At 42.0% G+C, this 25,480-nt stretch overlaps 1 protein-coding gene across 1 annotated transcript in view; it reads right to left on the bottom strand.

Annotated features, from left to right (window-relative positions):
• BTK (Bruton tyrosine kinase) overlaps positions 1 to 25,480 on the bottom strand; it is a 37,284-nt gene that overhangs the window by 10,659 nt on the left and 1,145 nt on the right. The window contains exons 2-9 of the mRNA XM_005594143.4: positions 15,385 to 15,555; positions 14,759 to 14,857; positions 11,513 to 11,581; positions 9,882 to 9,963; positions 2,106 to 2,234; positions 1,716 to 1,783; positions 787 to 974; positions 306 to 368 (exon numbers count right to left, since the gene is read on the bottom strand). Of these exons, the coding sequence (XP_005594200.1) occupies positions 306 to 368; positions 787 to 974; positions 1,716 to 1,783; positions 2,106 to 2,234; positions 9,882 to 9,963; positions 11,513 to 11,581; positions 14,759 to 14,857; positions 15,385 to 15,525 (839 nt within the window). The 5' untranslated portion in view covers positions 15,526 to 15,555. The remainder of the gene's footprint in view (positions 1 to 305; positions 369 to 786; positions 975 to 1,715; positions 1,784 to 2,105; positions 2,235 to 9,881; positions 9,964 to 11,512; positions 11,582 to 14,758; positions 14,858 to 15,384; positions 15,556 to 25,480) is intronic.

Consider the following 25,480-nt stretch of genomic DNA (forward strand, 5'->3'; position numbering starts at 1 on the left):
TGGGGGGTAAAGGTAAGACAGACACACTAATTTGAGATGGTAGCATCATTTGATTCAGATGACACTAATTTTAATATATATCTTGAAATAAAAAATATGTTGAAAGTATAAAAAAGTGTATATATATATACACTTGTATATGTATACATAATATACCTATATATACACCAGTGTATGTATACATATATACACTTGTGTGTGTGATATATATATATATATATATACACATATATATGGAGAGAGAGAGAGAGAGAGAGAGAGAGAGTTCCTCCTGAAAGATTGTGGACTGACATAAACATACTTACTCATACATTTCTATGGAGTCTTCTGCTTCAGTGACGTAGTTACTAGGAATATAGCCTTCTTGCCTGTGAAGAAGACAATGTGGCAGTTCATCCAGCATCTCCCCATCCTCCAGGAGACAGATTCCTATGCCCACATCCCTGAGCTCAGAACAAATCTCAGATGGAGGTATATGTATCATGCACTTCCCTCAAAGACAACCACGTCTCTGATGTATGGTTAGGCAGTGAGCCAGTGAGGTGCGGAGCTTCTGTACATGTCACATTGGTTATTATGTGCCCAACAACAGAGGCTCAGAGAGGTGGTAGAGGCCATGTATAGAGAGCTGCACACTGGAAAGTACTTGGAGGGACAGCATGTTCAGTTTGGTGTGGGAAGAACAGTCTTTGATGAGGATGCTGATCAGGGGAATTATGCTGCAGCACTTTTCACATGTAGGGAGTGGGTGGGCACCGGGCTCAGGAAGGGCTGGTGTGGACTCACCCATTTTTATCTCGTGCTCGCCACCATGGTAAGTTGCTTTCCTCCAAGATAAAATATTCGTCGCCCTTCCGCAGCTGTAGGTCATTTGCATTCATTGGCATATAATCGTAAAGGGCCACAACCTTTTTCAGCTCACTCGTGGAGACTGGTGCTGCTGCTGGCTCAGGCGGTAGTGGCTTTTTCAAGATCTGTGTAGTTAGAAGAAAAGGTAGGAGGGTTTGTCTAGATATCAAGTACTCTTTTCTCTCCCAACTCTCTCTCTGGCTTACTCAAGACGCTCAAACCAGGCATAATAAAATATTACTCAGCAGTCATTCAACAACTATTTTTAAGCACCAGTGCAGGAGTTCTCAGCCTTGCATGCATATAAAGACCATCTATGGAGCGTTTAATAATTCCAATGTACTTTGGGAGGCCAAGGCGGGCGGATCACTTGAGGCCAGGAGTTCAAGACCAGCCTGGCCAACATGATGAAAACCCATCTCTACTAAAAATGCAAAAATTAGCTGGGCGTGGTGGTGCGTGCCTGTAATCCCAGCTACTCAGGAGGCTGAGACAGGAGAATCACTTGAACCTGGGAGGTGGAGGTTGCAGTGAGCCGAGATTGTGCTATTATACTCAAGCCTGGGCGACAGAGCGAGACTGCGTGTCAAAAAAACAAAAACAACGAAACAAAAAAAACCAGAAAACTTTCCATTAAAAAAAATCAGGCTTTGTTCTAAACAGGTGATTGGATTACAGGGTTGCTGAGAGCCTTCTATCTTTCCATTGAAGAGAAAATCCTAATTAGAAGAACAAATCCCCCGTCTTAGCAAGAATACCAATTAACACTGCCAAGTCCCAGGGTAATTCTAAGACTCTGGAGTGTTCTCAGGGTTTGACTCTAAATTTCCATTTAAGCAGTGGCAGCACCCAGTTTCCCTGTATACCTGGTCCTCCTCAGGCGTTGGGGGAAGAGGCTTTTTTGTCTTCCGGTGAGAACTCCCAGGTTTTAAGCCTGCAAAACAAGAAGCCAGTGATGATATGGAATGTACTTTAGGAAAGGGCCCAAGGACAGGTTTGGTCAGGGACTTTACCGCCCATATTGAGTGCCTTTAGGAAAGTTAGAAAAAGTAGCTAGGCATGCCAGGTCACATAGCTCGGAGAGCAGATTACCAACTGGATTTCAGCCCTCATGTACCTCCTCCCTCCCCCAGGACCCTTTGTTTAGCACCCAAAATGTACAACCTTATGCTATGTCCTTGGGCTTGACAGACCCTTGGGAGAGTGATAGAAACAGAGTCAAAGGAGGAAGAAATTACATCGATCAGATCTCTTACTTCCATTCCTGTTTTCCAAAATTTGGCAGCCCATAGCATTTTTGGCTGTCTGAGAGCAGCAGAGATACTGCCCATCGATCCAGAAGCAAGGGTGGTATTTCTGAACCAGATCACTGTTGTACCGGATTACTGTAGTAGGAGAGAAGAGAGAGATCACGTCTGACATGGAGGAGAAGCCACCATTTGCATGTTTTCCTCTTTGAGCTTAGTGGTGAACTTCAAACAACTGCCTCCTCCTTGGCCACCCTGAAGGAAAGCAGATCTCAGGACCGGTTGGCTCACATGACTGGCCTGCGTGACTGTGCCCTGGTCCCAGACACTTCCTGTGCAGTTTTCTTTAGTGGTCTGTGATGAGGAGTTATCTCCCAAGCAACGAGATAAGACTATCTGATGGCTCTAGAGCCCAATAACAGAAACATATTATCTATGTTTTCCCAGTAGCCATTACAATCTTCCTATAAGGCAGGTGTTCATCATGGTGCTTGTTTCCCAGATAAGGGAAACAATGTGCCCAAGCCAATCTCTCCAGCTTGTAATACTGATTTCTCAGTTCCTTGAGTGATCTTTTAGAGATAATTAGCCTCAGTGAGAACTTCTGCATGAGGCTTTCTATATAGAATAGTCAACAGAGCTGATCTCAAGGGCAAATGAAGGTGACTTTGCCTCTAGAATCAACATGATTTGAATCTTCCTAGGGCCACTGAAGTAGACTGAGCTCATTGCCAGAGGTAATACAGCAGCTTCATTTCCCTCATGGAGTTGTGAGGCCCAAAAGATCTCCCAGAATAAAAGTATTTTGCAAAGAATAGAGTGGATGCAGAGAGGAGGAATTAGTATTGGTGTTTATAATACTATGGCATATCAAGAACCTTAACATGAAGTCAATTAGAAAAGTCGGCCAGACGCAGTGGCTAACGCCTATAATCCCAGCACTTTGGGAGGCTGAGGCGGGTGGATCATGAGGTCAGGAGTTCAAGACCAGCCTGGTTAAGATGGTGAAACTCTGTCTCTACTAGAAGTACAAAAATTACAGCACGCCTGTAATCCTAGCTGCTCGGGAGGCTGAGGCAGGAGAATCGCTTGAACCTGGCGGGCGGAGGTTGCAGTGAGCTGAGATTGCGCCACTGCACTCCAGCCTGGGTGACAGAGCGAGGCTCTGTTTCAAGAAAAAGAAAAAAAGAAAGAAAAGTCACCCAGGGTTCATAGTGTCAGATAACTGAGATAAGCAAAGACAACTGAAATAATTGACAGCAGCAAACACTGGAGCAAAGACCCAGGCTGGTCCAAGAACACGCACATTTGAGAACATACACATTTCAGCATTTACGGCTAAGAAGAATCCCACATAACATCATCATCATCATTATTATCATTATTATTATTATTATTATTATTATTATTTGGAGATGGGGGGGTCTTCCTGTGTTTCCCAGGCAGGCCTTGAACTCCTGGACTTAAGCAATCCTCCCACCTCAGCTTCCCAAATACCTGGGACTAGAAGCACTCACCACCAGGTCCAGTGGCTGGCATAACTTTTTTAAAAAAAGACAAAAGCAAAACAAAACCTTCCACTGTAGAAAACAACTAAAATTCGGCTGGGTGTGGTGGCTCACGCCTGTAATCCCAGCACTTTGGGAGGTAGAGGCGGGTGGATCACCTGAGGTCAGAAGTTCAAGACCAGCCTGACCAATATGATGAAACCCTGTCTCTACTAAAAATACGAAAATTAGCTGGGTGTTGTGGCATGCACCTATAATCCCAGCTATGTGGGAGGCTGAGACAGGAGAATCTCTTGAACCCGGGAGGCGAAGGTTGCAGTGAACCGGGATCGCGCCATTGTGCTCCAGCCTGGGCAACAGGAACAAAACTCCATCTCAAAAAAAAAAAAAAAAAAAAAAAAAGAAAGAAAAGAAAAGAAAAAGAAACAACTCAAATCCTTAATGACTTGCTAGTCACACTTCATTCACTTAAGGCTTTGCGGGAAAGCCTAAAAGCTTCTAGTGGCTGGTGCATTTTGCAGGCAAATGAACAAAAGTTCTTTTTTTTTTTTTAAGAGCCATTTTGATGCTTTTCTCCACATAGATTTGGAGACCATTCTCCCCTGCCCACCCTCACCCTGACTTTTTCAGCACTCCTCTTCACCAATGTACCAAGGACAGAATGGTGGGATCTGTTCAGATAGAGTTCAGACTATAAGGGACTGCACTGCATAGAAGGAATTTTTTTTTTCTTTTGAGATGGTGTCTCACTATGTTGCCCAGTCTGGAGTACAGTGGCGTGATCGCAGCTCACTGTAACCTCCGCTTCCTGGGTTCAAGCGATTCTTCTGCCTCAGCCTCCTGAGTAGCTAGGACTATAGGCATGCGCCACCAAGCCCAGCTAATTTTTGTATTTTTAGCAGAGACGTGGTTTCACCATATTGGCCAGGCTGGTCTGGAACTCCTGACCTCGTGATTCACCCCCACCCCCACCCCTGCCCCTCAAAGTGCTGGGATTACAGGCATGAGCCACTAGAGGGAATTTTAAAGCAATAGTAAAACCAACCCAAAGTCTGCCTTTTGTTATTACTAAGCACTGGTAGTTGTGAACAATATCATTGATACTTCTCCCTGCCAGGATTGATTACTCCTACCACATCCACCCTCTGGCCCCTCCCCCCATGCCACTCCCTGTCACCTAGGGATTTGAAGACCCTCAGGTTTGCTCTGTCTTCTGCAGGGCTGGGCACCAGTAGACATGCCAAAGAATACCTAATCGACAACTAGCCACTCTAATAAACTAAGCTTGCTAATATGATAATGAGGGGAAATAAGGCTTCTTGCTTTCCCTACCCCTAGCACACTCATTAAGAAACCTCCCTACATTCTCAGATAATGTCTGCCTCTTAAGAGGTCCCTTGAAGATGACACCCCTTCTTTTGTTGGCTAATCCAAAGCTGGTATTTCCAGCTACTTAGGAGAGGATCGCAAAAGCAGGGTGTCCAAGTGGGAGGGCTAGGGGAGACTGCTTGCTCCACCAATGCACATGGCCAGCCCTATTGGGAAGCACTAATAGTACACATTCTCCAAGCACTTGATGGGTTGGTCTTTTCTATCCATATTTATCAGGTTAATGTCTAAAATTCTGTTTCAGGCATACATGAATCATTCCTTTCCATACTGTTTGTTGGAGATTTGCCAATGCCATTCTTCTATTCATTTTGGCGAGGTCAGGTCATTTGCCTACTTTTGAATTTGCAATTAGGATAGGTTCTATTGAGCTTGACCAAACAAAGATTCAAGAATAAGTATAGGCAAATATTTGTGGTGCTGGAACATAGAAGGGCCCACTGCCATATTAAAGGACATGGAGAGAGAGTCTGTGGTTAAGCCCTCAGGAATATAACCTTTGCATGGCAAGCACCATGAGAAATGAGAAAATGTGGCAGCTGGATATGAGGTATCTGAGACTCTGCTTTTAAAATTGAGGTATAGGCCTGGTGCAGTGGCTCACGCCTTGGGGGGCCGAGGCAGGCAGATCACTTGAGGTCAGGAGTTCGAGACCAACCTGGCTAACATGGTAAAATCTTGTCTCTACCAAAAATACAAAAATTAGCCGGGCTTGGTGGTGCACGCCTGTAATCCCAGCTACTCGGGAGGCTGCGGCAGGAGAATCGCTTGAATGCAGGAGGCGGAGTTTGCAGTGAGCCAAGATTGTGCCACTGCACTCCAGTCTGCGCGACAGAGCAACACTCTGTCTCAAAATAAATAAAAATAAATAAATAAAATTGAGGTATAATTTACATATAATAAAGTGCACAGATCTAATGTGTATAGCAAACCATATTTTTCTACACCCATTTAACCTCCTTGAGATCCAGCACCTCATGCCTCTTCAGTCAATATCCCTGCAAAGGTAACCAGTATTCTCATGAAATCCCCTTTTCATGTCAATGATTTCTTATTGGTGCATTTTACCCAAGAGCAGGATAATAAAAACATAAAAGCAAACAAGAAAAAACAAAAAGAGTGGAATAACATCATTATTTTGTGGCTCCTAGAGTGACTCACTATTGACATTGGCAGCACCTGGGACTGTCCTGGGATTGTTAGGACTTGCACCTAAATCTCCCAGCAGTCATGGTATTTGTTGGAAGGTGCCTACTTTTTGGCTCCTGTTGTTAGCCCAGGATGGTTCAATAAGACTGTACCTCGGTGGAACTACTGGGGAAAAAAATGCCTTTGTTGAAACCTAAGGGAAGAGAAGGCAAAGATGTGCCTAGCCACACTCCCTGGTCACACTGATGACCCAGCTGAAGTGGTGGTGTTTCTGTTTATTTATTTTGGCTTAATTTTTAGCCTGTTGTAAATTTACTTAGCTAATGAACTTTAAGAGCAGCGTATAATCAAGATTGTAAGGTTAATATCTGAGTTAAGAACCAAGCTTGACTGGGCATAGTGGCTCACGCCTATAATCCCAGCACATTGGGAGGCCAAGGCGGGTGGATCACCTGAGGTCAGGAGTTCAAGACCAGCCTGGCCAACATGATGAAACCCTGTCTCTACTAAAGATACAAAAATTAGCCGGGCACGATGGTGCACACCTGCAGTCCCAGCTACTCGGGAGGCTGAGGGAGGAGAATCGCTTGAACCTGGGAGGCGGCAGTTGCAGTGAGCCAAGATCACGCCACTGCACTCCAGCCTGGGCAACAGAGAGAGACTCCATCTCAAGAAAAAAGAAAGAAAGAAAGAAAGAAAGAAACAAAGATCACAAGCTCACAAGCTCACAAGCTCACAAGCTGGATATCCTTATCTTCGGTCATTACTCACCCTTGAATATAGTGGACATTCAATAAATATTTGTTGGGGCAGGTGCGACGGCTCATGCTTTAATCCCAGCACTTTGGGAGGCAGAGGCAGGTGGATCACCTGAGGTCAGGAGTTTGAGACGAGCCTGGCCAACATGGTGAAACCCTGTGTCTACTAAAAATACAAAAATTAGCCGGGCATGGTGGCAGGTGCCTGTCATCCCAACTACTCGGGAGGCTGAGGCGGGAGAATCGCTTGAACTCGGGAGGCGGAGGTTGCAGTGAGCTGAGATCGTGCCATTGCCCTCCAGCCTGGGTGACAAGAGTGAAACTCCATCTCAAAATAAATAAATAAATATTTGTTGGACTAAACTATGACTGCTTTTGAAATTAGTATATGAAGTGTAAAGAAGTTACGAACTTGAGCATGCCAGTTTCTCCCTTATTTCTCCTTCAGCTAGTCTGCCTTACATTTCCCCATTTCCAGGCTAAAACCTAGCCATTTATCGATGTGGAGCCCAAGTTGGTGGTGGTTGTTTACTCCCACGGATAAATCAGTTAACACAACTATTGATCCCTTTCTGTGTGCAAGGCACTGTATGAGGCATTATGGAGAGAACTAAAGAAGTACAAATATATATGTCCTGCAGAGCTCCTATCCCAGTCTCTGCAAATATTTCTCTGGCTGGAAATAGCATACTGGTTCAGGACATGGAGTTTGGAGCCTGAATTCAAAGCCTGACGCTGCCATTTACTAACTGAGTGCCTTTGGGCAAGTTACTTAACCTCTCTGTACCTCAGTTTTCTTATCTGTAAAATGGGGATGATAGGATAACTGCCTCATATGGTCAATACAAAGTTAATATATGTAAAGAACTTAAAGAAGAGCCTGTATCACAATAAGCAGTATTAAAGAGTTTGCTCATTTTGTAGCCCAAGGGCTAAAGCAGACCTCTTATCTTAAAATACGCCAAGAACTGAACTGTGTAGTGCAGGATATCACCTATTTGTAATATTCAACATAGCTTTACAATAGAATATTTTGCAACCGACTACATGTGAAATTTCTGGACTTGGAAACCAAGCAGCACAAAACTATGTAATGAGCTTGGGCTTTGGAGTTATACAGACACAGGGATGTGATAAGAATTCAGGCTCCACCATTCACTGTGTGCCCATGAGCAAGTTACATAACATTTTTGAGCTTTGGTTTCCTCATCTGTAAATAGAGGAATAAGACATACTTCTTAAGGCTATTGCAAAGATAAAATAAGTAATACATTTGAAGCACTAGGCACAGAGCCTGCTACATAGTAAGTGCTCATTACGTGTTAGTTATTGTTGTTGTTGTTGTTTTTAGCCCAAGGTTGTTGTGAAAATTAAATGAGATAATATATACAAGGTATTTAGCTCAACGTCTGGCATATAGCAGTAACTGAATAGATGATCCTTCATCTTCATTCCTCCTGTTTCCTTTCAGTTTGAAAGACTTGACTAATATAATTTTGACCAATCAAACTTGCATTCAATGGAGTGTACAAGGCTGGTATAGCCAGCCAGTGAGTATCAGAATCTAAATGTTTATTAAGACAAAGAGCTGTCATGCAATAACCCAACCATACCATTATCAGTCTGCCATCCTTCCTGTTTCTCTAGGCAGCCTTTCCTGATGTCAACTCAACCAGTTAATCTCTCAGTCACTTGACATGTGGCTATATATATAGGCAAATATGTGTGCATGCATCCTGTGCTGCAAGCATTTACAGTCAAGTTTATCTGAACACACTGTATGGTTGATGTGAAATGCTGAAACTGTTCAAGTTTAGGTCCTCACAAAGCAAGGAATATAAAATATTTCCTTGGGAAATATTTATCCACAACAAAGAGATGTACAGTGCTTTCATGTACAGTGATTTACAGTTTTCCATGTGCTTTTACATGTATTATTACTTCATTTAATCCTTACAACAACCCCAGAGGTAGGTGTGGCATGAATTACCATTATTCTCTTTTGAGAGGAAGAAACTGAGCATCAAAGAAGCTTATTGACCTTCTGGCCAGAAATCGCCCAGTTTGTAAGTGGTAAAAGAGGGCTTGAAACCAGGTTCTCTGACTCTGACTTCAAGCACTCTCATACATCATCTATTTAATTTTTTGGAGCTAGGTATTTTATGCTTAGGATTCTAAATATTGCATAACCATTGGATGCCACATCACCCTTGTATTCAGTGTGAAAAATGGGACTTTTTTTAATAAATAGAGAAATGGAGGTGCCTACAATTACAAAATTGCACTAGAGAGATAGTGGTAGAACTGGGAAACTCTTAGTCTAATATTTTATCTTTTATTCATATGATAGAATACTAAGCTCAGTTGTATTACTAATACTGAAGCAAAATACAAACTTTCCTTTGTTTCTCTCTTTTCTATTTGTCTTTCTTTCCTCCCTCATCCCCTTCCTTCTTTTTTTTTTTTTTTTTTTTTTTGAGACGGAGTCTCGCTCTGCAGCCCAGGCTGGAGCGCAGTGGCCGGATCTCGGCTCACTGCAAGCTCCGCCTCCCGGGTTCACGCCATTCTCCTGCCTCAGCCTCCCGAGTAGCTGGGACTACAGGCGCCCGCCACCTCGCCCGGCTAGTTTTTTGTATTTTTTAGTAGAGACGGGGTTTCACCGTGTTAGCCAGGATGGTCTCGATCTCCTGACCTCGTGATTCGCCCGTCTCGGCCTCCCAAAGTGCTGGGATTACAGGCTTGAGCCACCGCGCCTGGCCCCCTTCCTTCTTTCCTTGCTTCCTTCCTTCCTGTCTCCCTCCTCCCCTCCCTCTCTCTTTCTTTTCTCCCCTTCTATCCATTTTTTCTTCTTTTCTCTCTACGTTTCTCCTTTCTCTTTCTTTCTCGTTTCGCTCTTCCTTCTTTCCTTTTCCTCCCACCTATCTCCTCTTCCTTCCTTTCCTTCTTTCTTTGGAAACATTTATTTTCCAAATAATTCTCACCGTTTTTGAGCTGGTGAATCCACCGCTTCCTTAGTTCTTCAGTTGGGGAGAAGACGTAGAGAGGCCCTTCATCATATACAACCTGGATCAATGAAAACACAGACTTCCGCGGTTAGGATTCAGAAAAAAAGGAGAACGACCTTCAAGGTACTAATCTTAGGGGACAATTTGTATATTCATTGTAGAAAACAAAGAAAGGCAGAATCTTCAGTCAGCAGTGGTGTTCAGGTTATGTGAACTATCTGAAGGATTCCTGAACTCTTCATATCTAAGGATGTAGCATTTGAAAGCTCTTAGAATTTTTCATCCTCTTAGGTCCCTCCTGACTTGTGTTTCAATTCATGCATAAACTTATTTTATAATGTCTCAGTCTGCCCTTGCTGGAGATAACATTTTTGTTTATCCAACAAAGGGTATTTTATCTTATTATTAAATTCTGACTTTGTATAGAAGAGAATTGAAGTGATAATCTATATAAATTGTCTTGATTAGTACATATAGGTTATTCACTTGGATAATATGGAGTAAAATTTTAATTCATGGCTAATTACCTCCACCTCCACTACCTAGTGGCTTCCCCTCACCAATATTAGCCAAAATAAATCAAATTTGGAACTACAAACCTACTTCAAAAAGGGCAAGTTATATAATAAGCAATATCATCAAGTCAAATAGTATTTTTTTAACCATGTACAGGCATCATGCTAGGTGTTATGAAGATGCACGAAATATATAAGATGTGGTTCCAACCCTCACAGAGTTTATAGACATCACATAATAAATTATAAAGTCAAATATAAATTAATTTAAAATTATCTGCTATTCAGCATTATTCACTAGTGCAGCCAAACAATGTCATTTTGTTGAAAGGCATTGGTAGTAAAAACTGTATCTGAAATACCCCTCTTTCAAAGGTTTTGTAACTTTGATATAGTCAGGGACATGAACAAGATCCTTTTACATTTTTCTTTTTGCTTGTTAGTCTTGCTGTGCTCATAAATCCATGACAGAAAGCCCCCTCCCCTGAGACTTTCCACTTCCTTTTCTGGCTTTCACTGTTGCAGAGGCTGCTATATTCACGACATGTGGCCTACAGAGTTCTCAGGATGTAAGCAAGCCAAACTGAAGACCAAATTTGTAGTTCTTGCTCTCCTAAACAGATGCATATGTGGCACTTCAGCTCTTCCAGATTACAACAGAATTTAGGTTTATGCTAAGTCTAATAAGTCTTCCTCATACTGAACTTCCTAATACTACTCCCCTTTTCTGTCTTCAACCCACATGACCACCATTAGACAGATTATCAGAACCAGAAGGAAGTGAAATGCTCACTCAACAAGCAGAGCATCTTTCTCAATGCAGTTATCATAGACAAGACAGACTATGATAGAATTGGTCCTGCTATGTATTCTTTTTGAGGTATAGAGACTAAAAGAAACTATATTAGATTAGGTAAATAGAAAAGCAAACATTCTCAACCCATGCCGGTCTCATTTCTTGGTTCAGCATCTTTGTCCACCTCAACTTCTATTTACTGGGTCCTCGTAGCCTTCCCTCTGCCCTGCACCCCACCACCCCTTCTAATTGTGTTACAGGGGCCTTTCAAGACTTGGTGAGAGAAAGTAACTCACCTGGAAGGGATAAGGGAATCTTTCAATGATTGAAATTTGCTCCATTTCACTGGACTCTTCACCTCTTCTCTGTAATGAAATAAGAAAAAATGGTTATTGGTTGATGCATTACTCTTTTCTGAATTTCCTTAGGTACTGGAAGCCTTTTGCTGTGGCTTCAGAAGTTTCTCCTGCACAGACAAGGCTGATGCTTAGTGATTACTTTCTATAGGTCAATAGGGACACATATACAATAGGACCCAGCGCATACCCAGTCAAGAGAGACTCAGGTATTTCAAATCATTGGGAAAATGAAGGTTTCTAAAAAATTGTTGTTGGGACAAATATTTAACCACTAATGTTGTGGGGAGGAGAGGAGTTAGGTAGCTATGTTACACCATACACCAAAGAAAATTCCAGATGAATTCAAGAGCTTAATATAAAAAATAAAACCATGAATGACTGAGAGTAAATATAAGCGATTATTTATATAACTTTGTGGGAGGCAAGCTTTTTCTAATATAATTATAAAACTTAGAACTATTGAGAAAAAACTGAACTAATTTGATGACATAGACTTTAAATCCCTATATGGCAAAAAGCATCATAAACAAAATTGAAAGATAAAGGATAAACTGAAAAACATTTTCAGCATACATTACAGTTAAAGGATTAATATTCTTATATCAAGATCTCTTTAAAAGTATTAGAAATGAGGTAAACATCGCAATGTAAAAATGGACCAAAAGGGCCTGGCGCAGTGGCTCAAGCCTGTAATCCCAGCACTTTGGGAGGCCGAGACGGGCGAATCACGAGGTCAGGAGATCGAGACCATCCTGGCTAACACGGTGAAACCCCGTCTCTACTAAAAAATACAAAAAACTAGCCGGGCGAGGTGGCAGGCGCCTGTAGTCCCAGCTACTCGGGAGGCTGAGGTAGGAGAATGGCGTAAACCCGGGAGGCGGAGCTTGCAGTGAGCAGAGATCCGGCCAGGGCGACAAAGCGAGACTCCGTCTCAAAAAAAAAAAAAAAGGACCAAAAATTAATGGGCAATTCACAAATAAAATATAAATGAGCAGTAGACCAACTTTATGAATAAAAGAAATTGCAAAATAAGCAACAAAATGCTCTCTCTCTCTCTCTCTCTCTCTCTCTATATATATATATATATTTTTTTTTTTGAGATGGAGTCTTGCTCTGTCGCCCAGCCTGGAGTGCAGTGGTGCGATCTCAGCTCACTGCAACCTTCATCTCCCGGGTTCAAGGAATTCTCCTGCCTCAGCCTCCCGAGTAACTGGGATTACAGGCTCGCACCACCATGCCCAGCTAATTTTTGTATTTTTAGTAGAGACGGAGTTTCACCATGTTGGTCAGGCTGGTCTCAAACTCCTGCTCATGATCCGCTTGCCTTGGCCTCCCAAAGTGCTGGGATTACAGGCGTAAACCACCGCGCCCTGCCTGAAATGCTATTTTTCTTGGCTGTCAAATTAACTAATATTTAAAATATCTAGTGTTGGGCCGGGCACAGTGGCTCACGCTTGTAATCCCAGCACTTTGGGAAGCCCGAGGTGGGAGGATCCCTTGAGGTCAGGAGTTAGAGATCAGCCTGGCCAACCTGGTGAAACCCCATCTCTACTAAAAATGCAAAAATTAGCCGGGTGTGGTGGTGGGTACCTGTAGTCCCAGCTACTCAGGAGGCTGGGACAAGAGAATCAATTGAACTGGAGGTGGAGGTTGCAGTGAGCGGAGATCGCACCACTGCCCTCCAGGCTGGGCGACAGGCGAGAATCCGTCTCAAATAATAATAATAATAATAACAACAACAACAACATAAAATATCAAGTGTTGGAAAAAATGTACAGAAACAGGCACTCTCATACATAGCTTGTAGTGTATGAAATTCAATTCCACTTCTAGAAAATGAAATAAAAAGATAAAAATAACCAAAGTGCACAGATTTTCTTAAAGAGAAGAACAAAATTTTACTTCTAGGAAATTATCATAAGGAAAAGAATAAAAAAAGTACAGAAAGATGTATGCAAGATTGTTCTTCTCAACATGGTTTATACTATCAAGCACTTGTAGACAAACTGAATGTGTAATAATGGGAGATTAGTTAAACAAATTACAATACATCCATAATAGGGAATACCATGCAGTCATTAAAATCATGTTATTAGAGAGTATCTATTGTCATGAGGAACAGTTTCCCACGTATCGTTACATTGAAAAAGTAGGTTACAAAGCAAGATGTGTACTATGAGTCTATGTTTTAAATGTATAACATATATAAGTGTATCTGTATGTGTTCTTAGTGAAGAAAAACATCTGTTTTCCAGGTTTAGTAAGTCTAGGTACACCAATATGTTAATAGTTGTTTTAACTGGGTAACAGGATTATGCATCATTTTAATCTTTTTGTGTTTTTTATATATTCCAGAGTTTCTATAATAAATATGCAATTCTCTTGCGATCAAGAAAATACCAAAAATGGTCAGATACAGTGGGTGGCTCACTCCTGTAATCTCCGCACTTTGGGAGGCTGAGGCAGGCGGATCACTTGAAACCAGGAGTTTGAGACCAGTCTGGCCAACATAGTGAAACCCCGTCTCTACTAAAAAAATATGAAAAGTTAGCCAGGCATGGTGTTGCACACCTGTACTCCCAGCTACTTGGGAGGCTGAGGCATGAGAATTGCTTGAACTCAAGAGATGAAGGTTGCAGTGAGCCAAGATGGCACCAATGCACTCCAGCCTGGGTAACAGAGCGAGATTCTGTCTAAAAAAAGAAAAAGAAAGAAAAAAAGAAAATACTGAAATTGATATATATTTTTTAAAAGTGAACTCAAAAGTCAGTAGGTTTTATGCCTCTTGCTCTGGAAAGTGAGAGGAGAATGAATAGTAGGTATTAAAGAATATCATGTGACTCAGAGCCCTAGGATTCTGGCATTCAGACTTAACTCAAGCCTCTAAATCTGATCCTGGTAACTGAGGGAATAAAACCAATGATCTCTGATCAGTTCAAAAACTTGATATAGCATCATTTAAAAGTTTGTGTTAACAAATTTTCCAGGTTTAGTGAGATGTTCTGAATCGAAAGAAAGAAGCTAAGATTCTTTATAACCAATGTGGTAGAGTGAAGATTTTTTAAAGGAAATTTGACTGTGTTCCACGTTGCACAGCATCACCAGTCTATTTACAGAGAATTTAAATGTTGCAAATTTCTTCAAATCTGCTGTTCCCCATCTCAGACATTGGTCTCTTCTTACCGGAATCTGTCTTTCAGGAGGAGGATTTTTTTCAGGAACCACTGTTTCAACGCAAGTGATCTTCTCAACGTCTATTGAACCCTTCTTACTGCCTCTTCTCTGAGAAATAGAATGAGGAAGAAAACGGAGAAAGATTAAGAGGTATTAAGCAACCAGATGATTAGATTTTGTTATCTAATCATTCAACGTAGTGAGGTGGCACGCACAGGCTACATCAGCACCTGTCATGTGGGGGAAGAAAAAAATATCCTTCCAGATCTATAAATCTAATCTTTGACTACCAAATGGAGGGCAAATACCATGGAAGAGTGAATGACTGTATGTGCCTTACTCATAGGAAGTAAGGAAGCAATTTCCAACTCTTCGATTTCATTCTCAATAATCATTTCATGAGTGCTCATCAATTCCAAGATTCCACGGTAATATTTTCCTTCTGGCTTCTTAGGACCTTTGACTTGCCGGCTTTAGCTAGTTACAGGCTAGGAAATACTTTGCTGAATTTGAAGGGACTTAGGTCCATTCTACCCCCCTCCTCCTACCAATGAAAATTTACCTCTTCCCCAAGAAAGATCTAAGGCCAAGTCCTTGACATCTTGAAACTCAGGTTTCATAGTCGAGAAACTTACCCCACGTTCAAAGTCATACTCATAGTAGGAGAGTTTGTGCACGGTCAAGAGAAACAGGCGCTTCTTGAAGTTTAGAGGTGATGTTTTCTTTTTCTGTTGGGATCGCTTCAGAAAGATGCTCTCCAGAATCACTGCAGCCATAGCTTCTTCTTTCTGGAGCTCACCTGTGTGCTGTTGATAATGAAAGTTCCTGAGGACCCAGGACATTAATCCTCATCCCTCTTGGTTCCCCCTCAGCCTAGCTACCTAGTTTCAAATGGAACAAAAATGTGCACAGCTCACAAAATAATTTCTTCCTACCACCCTCCTCCCACAGCCCCCAGCTCTGTCAGGTTTTAGGTATAATGGATGCACACTGAATTAGGGAGATTGGTTCGATGTTGTGAGCTCATATAAACTGGGTTCTTATATAAGGCAATGGAATGCTCTAGATGTTAAATGGCACACACCTGTGTGCTTAGTAAGGCGAAGAGGTAGCTTTACACTATTCACCTTTATATGATATGTGTAGAATCTGTGAAAAGCAAGTATCTGTGCAGCTGTTGATCTTGATATACCCAGAAGGGATAATGCAGGTGCCAGAACTCCACTGAGGCAAATATTGGACTTTCAGTTCCCAATTTCCTAGACAGTGAATGTAATTTTTCAAACATTGTCCCACTGGGGTCTGTAACCAAGGGAACTAATAAGGATATGGAGGCTGCACCTGCAGTTATGGACACACACTAACTGCTGCCCAACTGATTTTGCCCACACCCACTGACAGAGCTACAAAGGATAGAAGCTTTGTTCTAAAGTTGAAAACATATATATATATATGTTTTTTTGGTGTGTGTGTGTGTGGGAGGGGGGTAGTTGTTGTTTTCTGACCTTTTCCCCATTTAGCTTAAATTAGTTCTTTTAGAGAGCATCAGGCAAAATTGATGCAACTAACTGTCTTACTGATATAAATGCCACCTCTGTTCATTTATGAAACGCAACTCATTTAGCCTCCCCAAACCTACAATACTCCAGAAGGATTGAATTTAGGTAACTGAAACACAGAAAGACAAATAAAATCCCCAAAGTCACCATTGGCTTTTTTATTCACACCAAGCAACACTTCATATCAGTTATTCACTTACAGTTTATGCACAATGTTATATTATTACTAATTCCGAACTTTCGTTGGAAAGATAAAGTGAAAACAAATGCTGTCATAAAAATAGAACACTAGGCCGGGCTTGGTGGCTCACATCTGTAATCCCAGCACTTTGGGAGGCCGAGGCTGGCGGATCACCTGTGAGGTCAGCAGTTCCAGACCAGTCTGGCCAATGTGGCAAAACCCCATCTCTACTAAAAATACAAAAATTAGCCGGGCGTAGTGGCGGGTGCCTGTAATCCCAGCTACTTGGGAGGCTGAGGCAGGAGAATCGCTTGAACCTGGGAGGCGGAGGTTGCAGTGAGCCGAGATTGTGCCATTATGCTCCAGTCTGGGCAACAAGAGCATAACTCCGTCTCAAAAAACAAAACCAAAAACAACAACAAAAAAACACTAAGTAAGTAATGAAAAAACCACCAGACCTCCACTCAAGTTTTATTAGAGGTAGGGATTTTTCCTATGGCGGGGTGGGGGGTGGGAATTTTTTTTTTTTTTCAGTAACTCCTTATGCTTTTGGTGGCACCATGCAAGAAGAATGAATAAAGTCAGCAGTTGTTTTTTTTTTTTTTCTACTTTTTAAGCAGATTATTGCTCACACTAGGAAAGCAAGGGAGTGAATTTTATGAAAGCCTGGGGGCTATCCACACTGTTATTCTGCTCTTTCCTGTGGTGTAGGAGGTTCTATTCTCATGCTGGGGAGACGAAAATAGGTCAAAGGAACACCAGGGGTGTTCTGGACGATCGCTTTGCCACTTATCTACCATGTGTATGCCACCATCTTCTGGAGGTGGATTGATTCAATATTTTGTAAATTAGATTTTGAGAAAAATTGGGCAAGAGTGCAAACCTTTCCCTCCACTCTGCCACACAACCTGACTCCCTGGTTTAAATGGTCTCTCACTGGAGTGACAAATTGATGAGTTTACAATCAGCCCTTTCCAACACTCAGTTTTAGCTCTAACCTCAAAGAGGTTCATTTTAACATTACAATTATGCATTTACTCAGGAGTAGTGGTAACCAAATAATACTACTCTATTCTCTGGAACTACCAACTCATTGAGATCCCTGTAATCATACCACAATCGTTCTAGTGGCAAATTATAATTAAGTACCTCTTCACAATCAAAGACTCAAATTACAGGATAAAAAATAAAACCCTAAACAAATTGAGTACCATGACCGGTAAATGGGGGTCAGAAGCATCCCAACAAACCACGTCTGGTGTACTTCTCTTAGTTGAATAGATCGCAGGCAGCATTTTACCTTTAGTTTTGTTGCAGGCTCTTAGTGGATACATTCCCTGCTTAGATCCACCATCTGTTTCATTCTTGGCCCCTGCTCTTACTTCCTATAAGACAGGTCCTTCTGGAAGCTGCCTCTACTCTTTTTCTGTTTTAGAATAAATCCAGTTTGTACAAGAGGAAGTCTTCCTCTCTCTCAAATATCTGTATTGGGGCAGGGTTTGGTGCTGGTCTGACTATGAGGAAGTAAGCAAGTCTTTCACTAGCCATCGCCCCTCTGAGCAAAAGGTGAAATGGCCTCCACCTCTAGATCGTTGAGCTAGAGGTCTACCAGAATTGCCATGATTTGGTATCACGTTCTTTGACTGCTTTTCTCCTATTTTTTGTGATCTAGTCCAGACTCACACAGCCTGAAAATGTGGTAGCTCTTCCTTAGGCACCACTTGATCCATCACTCAGCTATGTGAAAGGAAATGGATCCATCTTTGAGTCTCCAGAAGGTTGATGTGTAACACACAGCTATGAGTTAAAAAGTAGTTAGAGGGTAAAGTTTCTGTGGGTACTTATTGTTAAAGGCCTCTTTTTTTTTTTTTTTTTTTGAGATGGAGTATTGCTTTGTTGCCCAGTCTGGAGCACAGTGGCGCAATCTTGGCTCACTGCAACCTCCACCTCCTGGGTTCAAGCAATTCTCCTGCCTCAGCCTCCCAAGTGCCACCATGCTTGACTAATTTTTGTATTTTTAGTAGAGGTAGGGTTTCCCCATGTTGGCCAGGCTGGTCTTGAACTCCTGACCTCAGGTGACCTGCCCACCTTGGCCTCCCAAAGTGCCGGAATTACAGGTATGAGCCACCGTGCCCGGCCAGTAAAGGCCCCATTTTTTTAAAAAAACAATTTCAGTAGCCTACAGAGTCAGTTTGACCACAAAATATGCACAATGATGGCCGACCCTGAGCTCCACTCGGGGTGAAGGGTGGAAATGGAAGTGACATGAGTGTCTCAAACACACACACACACACACACACACACACACACACACACACACACCACTGTTGTTCATAGAAAGAAATGGGGGAGGAGAAATAATAGACCCACAGCTCTTCATTTAAAATATAAAGTTCCAGTGTTATAATGTTCTCTTTATTAAACTATAAATGCAAGGATTTTTACATGGCCACCTTTTGCAGCCTCCTAGCTCCCTATGGAGCAGCAGAATTCAGAAAGACGAAGCTTATTAACAAGAGTTCAGCCATCATACAAACTGCACTGTGCCAAAGAATTAATAGAAATAGCACTTGCAGAATCAGTAAACTAAGCCATCTTGGGCTCTTATCTTTGCTCGTAAGATAAAATACTATTAAGAATAATAAGGCCAGGTGTGGTGGCTCACGCCCGTAATCCCAGCACTTTGGGAGGCCAAGGCTGGCGGATCACTTGAGGTCAGGAGTTAGAGACCAGCCTGGCCAACATTGTGAAATCCCGTCTCTACTAAAAATACAAAAAATTAGCTGGGCATGGTGACAGGCACCTGTAATCCCAGCAACTTGGGAGGCTGAGGCAGGAAAATCGCTTGAACCCAGGAGGCGGAGGTTGCAGTGAGCCAAGATTGTGACACTGCACTCCAGCCTGGAGTCTCAAAAAAAAAGAAGAAGAAGAAGAATACCAGAGCAAAATTCAGAAAACTACACAGCCAGCCTATGATTGGGAAGAGTCTATGAGATATGACTTAAAATAACCAGTCAACTGTACTTCAAATAACTACTTAGCCAAAATATCCAAGAAGTAGTGTTTTCTCTTGATCTCTCCTTGAAACTACTACTCATTTGGTTAGGAAGATTCTGGCCATTCCCTGTCTTTCCTTAAGGGGATGGAATGGAACTTCTGTTCCTTTCGGTGACTTCTACCTGTCAGGTATTTTACAGGTATTATTTCATTTATTCCTCACAACAAACAGATGAGGAAACTGACACTCACAGAGGTTATGTGACTTGTCCAACCTCATCCATCTATAGCTCTTGGTATATCATCTATAGCCCTTGCTCTTTTTGTGGTGTTTCATTGCCTACTGGAGGGATTTTTGTTTGTTTATTTGTTTTTTGGTCTTTGATGAGGTTGATGCTATCTGCCTTGGGGCTATCATCAAAGAGCAGTTGGGACAAACTCCTCTCCATTTTCTAGGAATGTTCAGCAAGAGAGGAAATGGTGGTAAATACAGGAGATAAGAAAGTATTTAAGATCCTAAGCTCTTTCCTCTGCAGTATTCCTCCAGGCTGGTAAGGATGATCTGTCCCTGTTAACTGTCAATTATATTTTTTTCCACATGAGAACTCTTCTTAGTCTTTCCAGGTTTTCTTACATTTTCTCTCTTTAAATCATGCCCAAGGAGATTCTGTCTAACTAGTGAATTTCTAGAGTCGCTTGTTTCCTTTCCTGGATGTTTCATTGTTGATGGAATGAAAGCACAGTGTTTAGGTGGAACATCCACCCTTCTCTGTCCCTAGGGTTCTTATTGCTTACTGTGAATATAAAACTTTGATCAAATATACCTTCTATTTTTTTGAGACAGGGTCTCACTCTATCGCCCAGGATGGAGTGCAGTGGCAGGATCACCACTCACTGCAGCCTCCACCTCCCAGGCTCAAGCGATTGTCCTACCTCAGCCTCTCAAGTAGCTAGGACTACAGGTGTGCACTACCACACCCAGCTAATGTTTAAATTTTTTTTAGAGACACGGGTCTCACTTTGTTGCCTAGGCTAGTCCCAAACTCCTGGATGCAAGTGATCTTCTTGCCTCAGCCTTCCAAAGTGCGGGGATTATAGGTGTGAGCTGCCGCACGTGGCCTCAAATATACTTTGTTTTATATTATGAAATATTTCAAATAGAAAGTACAGAGTCTATAACATTACAATCATGGACTCACCGCTTAGCTCTACAAAATCCTAACATTGTGCCATACTGCCTGAGGTGTTAAGAACTTAAATACTATCTATATAATCAAGACCCCTTTATGTACTCCAAAATCTTAGTCTTCTCCCTCCTCAGAGATTACCAGTATCTTGAATTTGGTGTTTATCATTCCTAAGTATGTTTTCATATTATTATTACAGATGTAAGTATCTGTAAAAGTTATATAGTATTGGTTTACATGTTTAAAATTTACAGGCCGGGCGCGGTGGCTCAAGCCTGTAATCCCAGCACTTTGGGAGGCCGAGACGGGCGGATCACGAGGTCAGGAGATCGAGACCATCCTGGCTAACACGGTGAAACCCCGTCTCTCCTAAAAAAAAATACAAAAAACTAGCCGGGCGAGGTGGCGGGCGCCTGTAGTCCCAGCTACTCGGGAGGCTGAGGCAGGAGAATGGTGTAAACCCGGGAGGCCGAGCTTGCAGTGAGCTGAGATCGCACCACTGCACTCCAGCCTGGGCGACAGAGCGAGACTCTGTCTCAAAAAAAATAAAATAAAATAAAATAAAATAAAATAAAATTTACATATGGCCAGGTGCGGTAGCTCACACCTGTAATCCCAACACTTTGGGAGGCTGAGGTGGGTGGACGGCAAGGTCAGGAGTTCGAGAGCAGCCAGCCTGACCAACATGGTGAAATCCTGTCTCTACTAAAAATACAAAAACTAGCTGGGCCAACGCTACTCTCCCAGCTACTCAGGAGGCTGAGGCGGGAGAATCGCTTGAACCCGGCAGGTGGAGGTTGCAGTGAGTCCAGATCACGCCATTGCACTCCAACCTGGGCAACAAGAGTGAAACTCCGTCGCAAAAAAAAAAATAAATAAAAAATAAATAAATAAAATAAAATAAAATTTATATATATATATGGTACACATTCTTCAGCAACTTGCTTTTTTCCCCTCAATATAATATGTTAGGTTTTATTTATTTATCTGGGTAGTTCTACTTCATATGTTTTAATTCATTTTTATATGCATAAAATATTCTATATGATTAATACCTTCCAATTTATTCATTCTCCTGTTGATGGACTTTAGGTTGTTTGTTTTCAATGATAAACCATGCTGCTGTGAACATTATTGTGATTTTTTAATCTCAGAATGAATTCTCAGTTACTTAGACAAAGTGGCAAACCCAGGTCCAGCTTATCTGTTGGACTATGCACTTTGCATCATTCCTTCTTGCCTTTTCAGTCCTGTCTTCCCGATGCTTCACTATGAAATGTGGTAGAATTATCAACTATCTCTAGTGGGAGCCTAAATTTGGCCTACAGAAAATCTCTTCCCAGTCCCAAGAAGCATCCTTCAGGTTCTAACTGAGATTTCAATTGAGAATTCCTTGGCCTTGGGACCAGAAGAGAAGTCTTCTTTAAATATCATAACTGGCCAGTCGCGGTGGGTCACACCTGTAATCCCAGCACTTTGGGAGGCCAAAGCAGGTGGATCCACGAGGTCAGGAGTTCGAGGCCAGCCTGACCAACATGGTGAAACTCCGTCTCTGCTAAAAATACAAAAATTAGCCAGGCGTGGTGGTGCGCGCCTGTAATTCCAGCTTCTCAGGAGGCTCAGGCAGGAGAATCGCTTGAACCCAGGAGGTGGAGGTTGCAGTGAGCCGAAATTGTGACACTGCACTCCAGCCTGGGTGACAGAGTGAGACTCCATCTCAAAAAAAAAAAGAAAAAAAATCATAACCACAGCAACAAAGCAACCTAATCAATCTTGTTAAATTCCCAAGATGCTTTTGTTCGGGCCCCAGTGAAACCTAATTATTTTATGATAAGCTTCATAGTCAGGGCTACAGGGGACCAAATTTGTGATGAAGGCATCAAGCCAAACTCAATTTTCTGGCTGCATGCTGACCAGGGAAACTCTCCTGCTGTAGTCATTTACAGGAGGCCGTAGGGCTCTCTGGTTCTTCCATAGCAGTTCATGTTTTATTTATTTATTTATTTATTTATTTATTTATTTATTTATTTTCGAGACAGAGTCTCACTCTGTCATCCAGGCTTCAGTACAGTAGTGCAATCTTGGCTCACTGCAATCTCTACCTCCCAGTTTCAAGCAATTCTCGTGCCTCAACCTCCTGAGTAGCTGGGATTACAGCCGCACACCATGACGCCTGCTGCGGCCTCCCAAAATGCTGGGATTACAGTCTTGAGCCACCGCGCCTGGCCTTATGTTTTTAGCATTTTACATTTTTCTTCTGTGGTTTTGGAAACTTCTAGGTCTCTGTGATTCATCATCTCTTTTTGTCTTGCACTAGCGACAATATATTCTGGCCAACTGATGATGGAAGGAGAGCCAGAGAGCCAATCTGCAAGTTTACAGTCAGTGCCAGATCAGATCGGTGGTAATACTTTCAATATTTTCCCTCTGCTCTGAAGGTGACTGCTGGGGTGTCTGTCTTTCACTCTGGACTTGTGTGCCCCTTTGGCCTTCTTTTTCAACCTAGTTTTTGTTTTCCTTGGCTTAAACATTTTATTTATTTTTTCCATCGATATCAAAATAACACACGCAGCTGGGTGCAGCGGTGTGCACCTGTAGTCCCAGCTACTTAGGAGGCTGATATGGGAGGATCGCTTGAGCCCAAGAGTTCAAGGCCAGCCTGAGAAACATAGGGAGACCCCTATCTCGAAACAAAACAAAATATAGTAAAATAAAACATGCATATTGTAGAAAATATGTCAAGTACAGGGAAATAAAAAAGAAAAAAATCAATTATAAACTCATCCAGAGGCATTAATATTTTGGCATATTTCCTTCCATTTTTTTCTGTGCATGTTTCTTATAATATTTGAGATCATATTGCACAATCAGTTAATTTACCTATTTTTTGTAACATCTATGTATGTATGTATGTATGTATGTATCTATTTATCTATCTATCCATCCATTCAAGGTACCTTTTTCCAAAAATGGTCTAAGATTCTTATTTAACATTATTCCTAATTATTTTCCCATGTTATTAGGATCTCTATACAAGCATCATTTCCTGAGTCAAAAAAGTATGTGCATTTTGCATTTTGATGCATACTGCCAAAATAGTTTCCAGAAACACTGTCCCAATTTCAGCTCCAAATAGTTTTAGAGAACCCCCTTTCTCATTATCCTTATCTCTTTTCTGGTCCATTTCTAATCATTTTTAAAACTCTGGTTTTACTGCAGACAAGTCTGTTTTGTTTTGTTTTGTTTTTTTCATTGAGTCAACGATCTTAAACTCCAGTATATTCCAACCTCCAACTTGTCTAAAACTTAACTTCTCTTGACTCTAGAATTTCTTTCTTCTAGGGTGAGCTAACAGACTACAGTTTGTTTTCAGTTCAGGGAGGTAGGGCAGTGAGATCAGCTTCTCCTTGAGATTCAAATAACCAATATAATCCTAAAGATATCTTGTGAGAACTTTCTAAGAGCAGATAGAAGAGCCTGGGATTAAAGCTTCTGGGTTTCCAATGCTCTCAGATCACCCTCAGCCACTGCACATGAATCTCCATAGAAACTGAAAGTCACACGTGGCCCAATTGTTTCAGGGTCCTCAGAGGAGTTCTCCCTCCTCCTTCCCCTCCCCAGATGGCTTCATGCATAACCAAGTAGCTTTGGAGTCAAATATGTCAAGGCCTCTTTTCTAGCTTCTTGTTGAGCACTGTGTCACTGAAAATTCTAGTTCTTCCTTATTTTCAGTAGTTACAATCAGATCTCAGCAATCAGATCATTGCGGGAGTAGAAGGGGGTATCTGATAACTCTTTGGAGAACACCCAAACTTTGGTTTTTGAAAGCTATATCTTCCCTTTATACCTAAGTCACTTCCTGATATGGGTCTAGTCCACTGAAAGGAAACTCTATAGGAAATTTGCTCGAATGGAAATAGCAAATCATAGTGATAATTTAAAATTGCACCAATCCCCTATAAGTGGATGGAAAGTTACATTAGTTCACACCATAGGAGTTTACAAAGAATTCCAGGTTGGTTGTGGTGGCTCGTGCCTGTAATCCTAGCACTTTGGGAGGCCCAGGCGAGAAGATCACCTGAGGTTGGGATTTCAAGACCAGCCTGACCAACATGGAGAAACCCTGTCTCTACTAAAAATACAAAATTAGCGTGGTGGCGCATGCCTGTAATCCCAGCTACTTGGGAGGCTGAGGCAGGAGAATCGCTTGAACCTGGGAGGCGGAGGTTGTGGTGAGCCAATATCGTGCCATTGCACTCCAGCCTGGGCAACACGAGCAAAACTTCATGTCAAAAAAAAAAAAAAAAAAAGAATTCCAAACAAAAACATCAACAGCCATATGCAATGGAAATTTGGACTTCAACACAAGCAAGCAGTTTAAATAGTCTGAATATAAAAGGAATCAGAATAGATAGGGCAAGCCCTAAGGGACACTGTTTGGGTATAATGCTTTAGGTTGCCATGAGCAAAGATGACAGCCACTGAGCTGTGTAGACCCCCCATAGCCACTGGGCTTTGCTGCTTCCCTGCCTCTAGACATGCATGGCATGAGACAGAGACTTTCAGCTTTGAGAGCTAGGTGGCCAAGAAATTGGTTCATTTGGAGTCTGGGCAACTTATCCAAGGATGTCTTGATTGGGGTCACCAATCACTTTTATTCTAAATGTCCTACAATTTGCTCTAGGTAGGCCCTCTGGGGGACATTGGCAGGTCTGAGGCAGAGTAAAAATTATAGCAAATACTGAGATCCAGCACTTACCATTGCCAGGCTCTGTTTTAAATGCTTTACATGTATTTGCACATTTAC

The sequence above is a fragment of the Macaca fascicularis genome, chromosome X (assembly GCF_037993035.2).
Source record: "Macaca fascicularis isolate 582-1 chromosome X, T2T-MFA8v1.1".
NCBI classification, from domain to species: domain Eukaryota; kingdom Metazoa; phylum Chordata; class Mammalia; order Primates; family Cercopithecidae; genus Macaca; species Macaca fascicularis.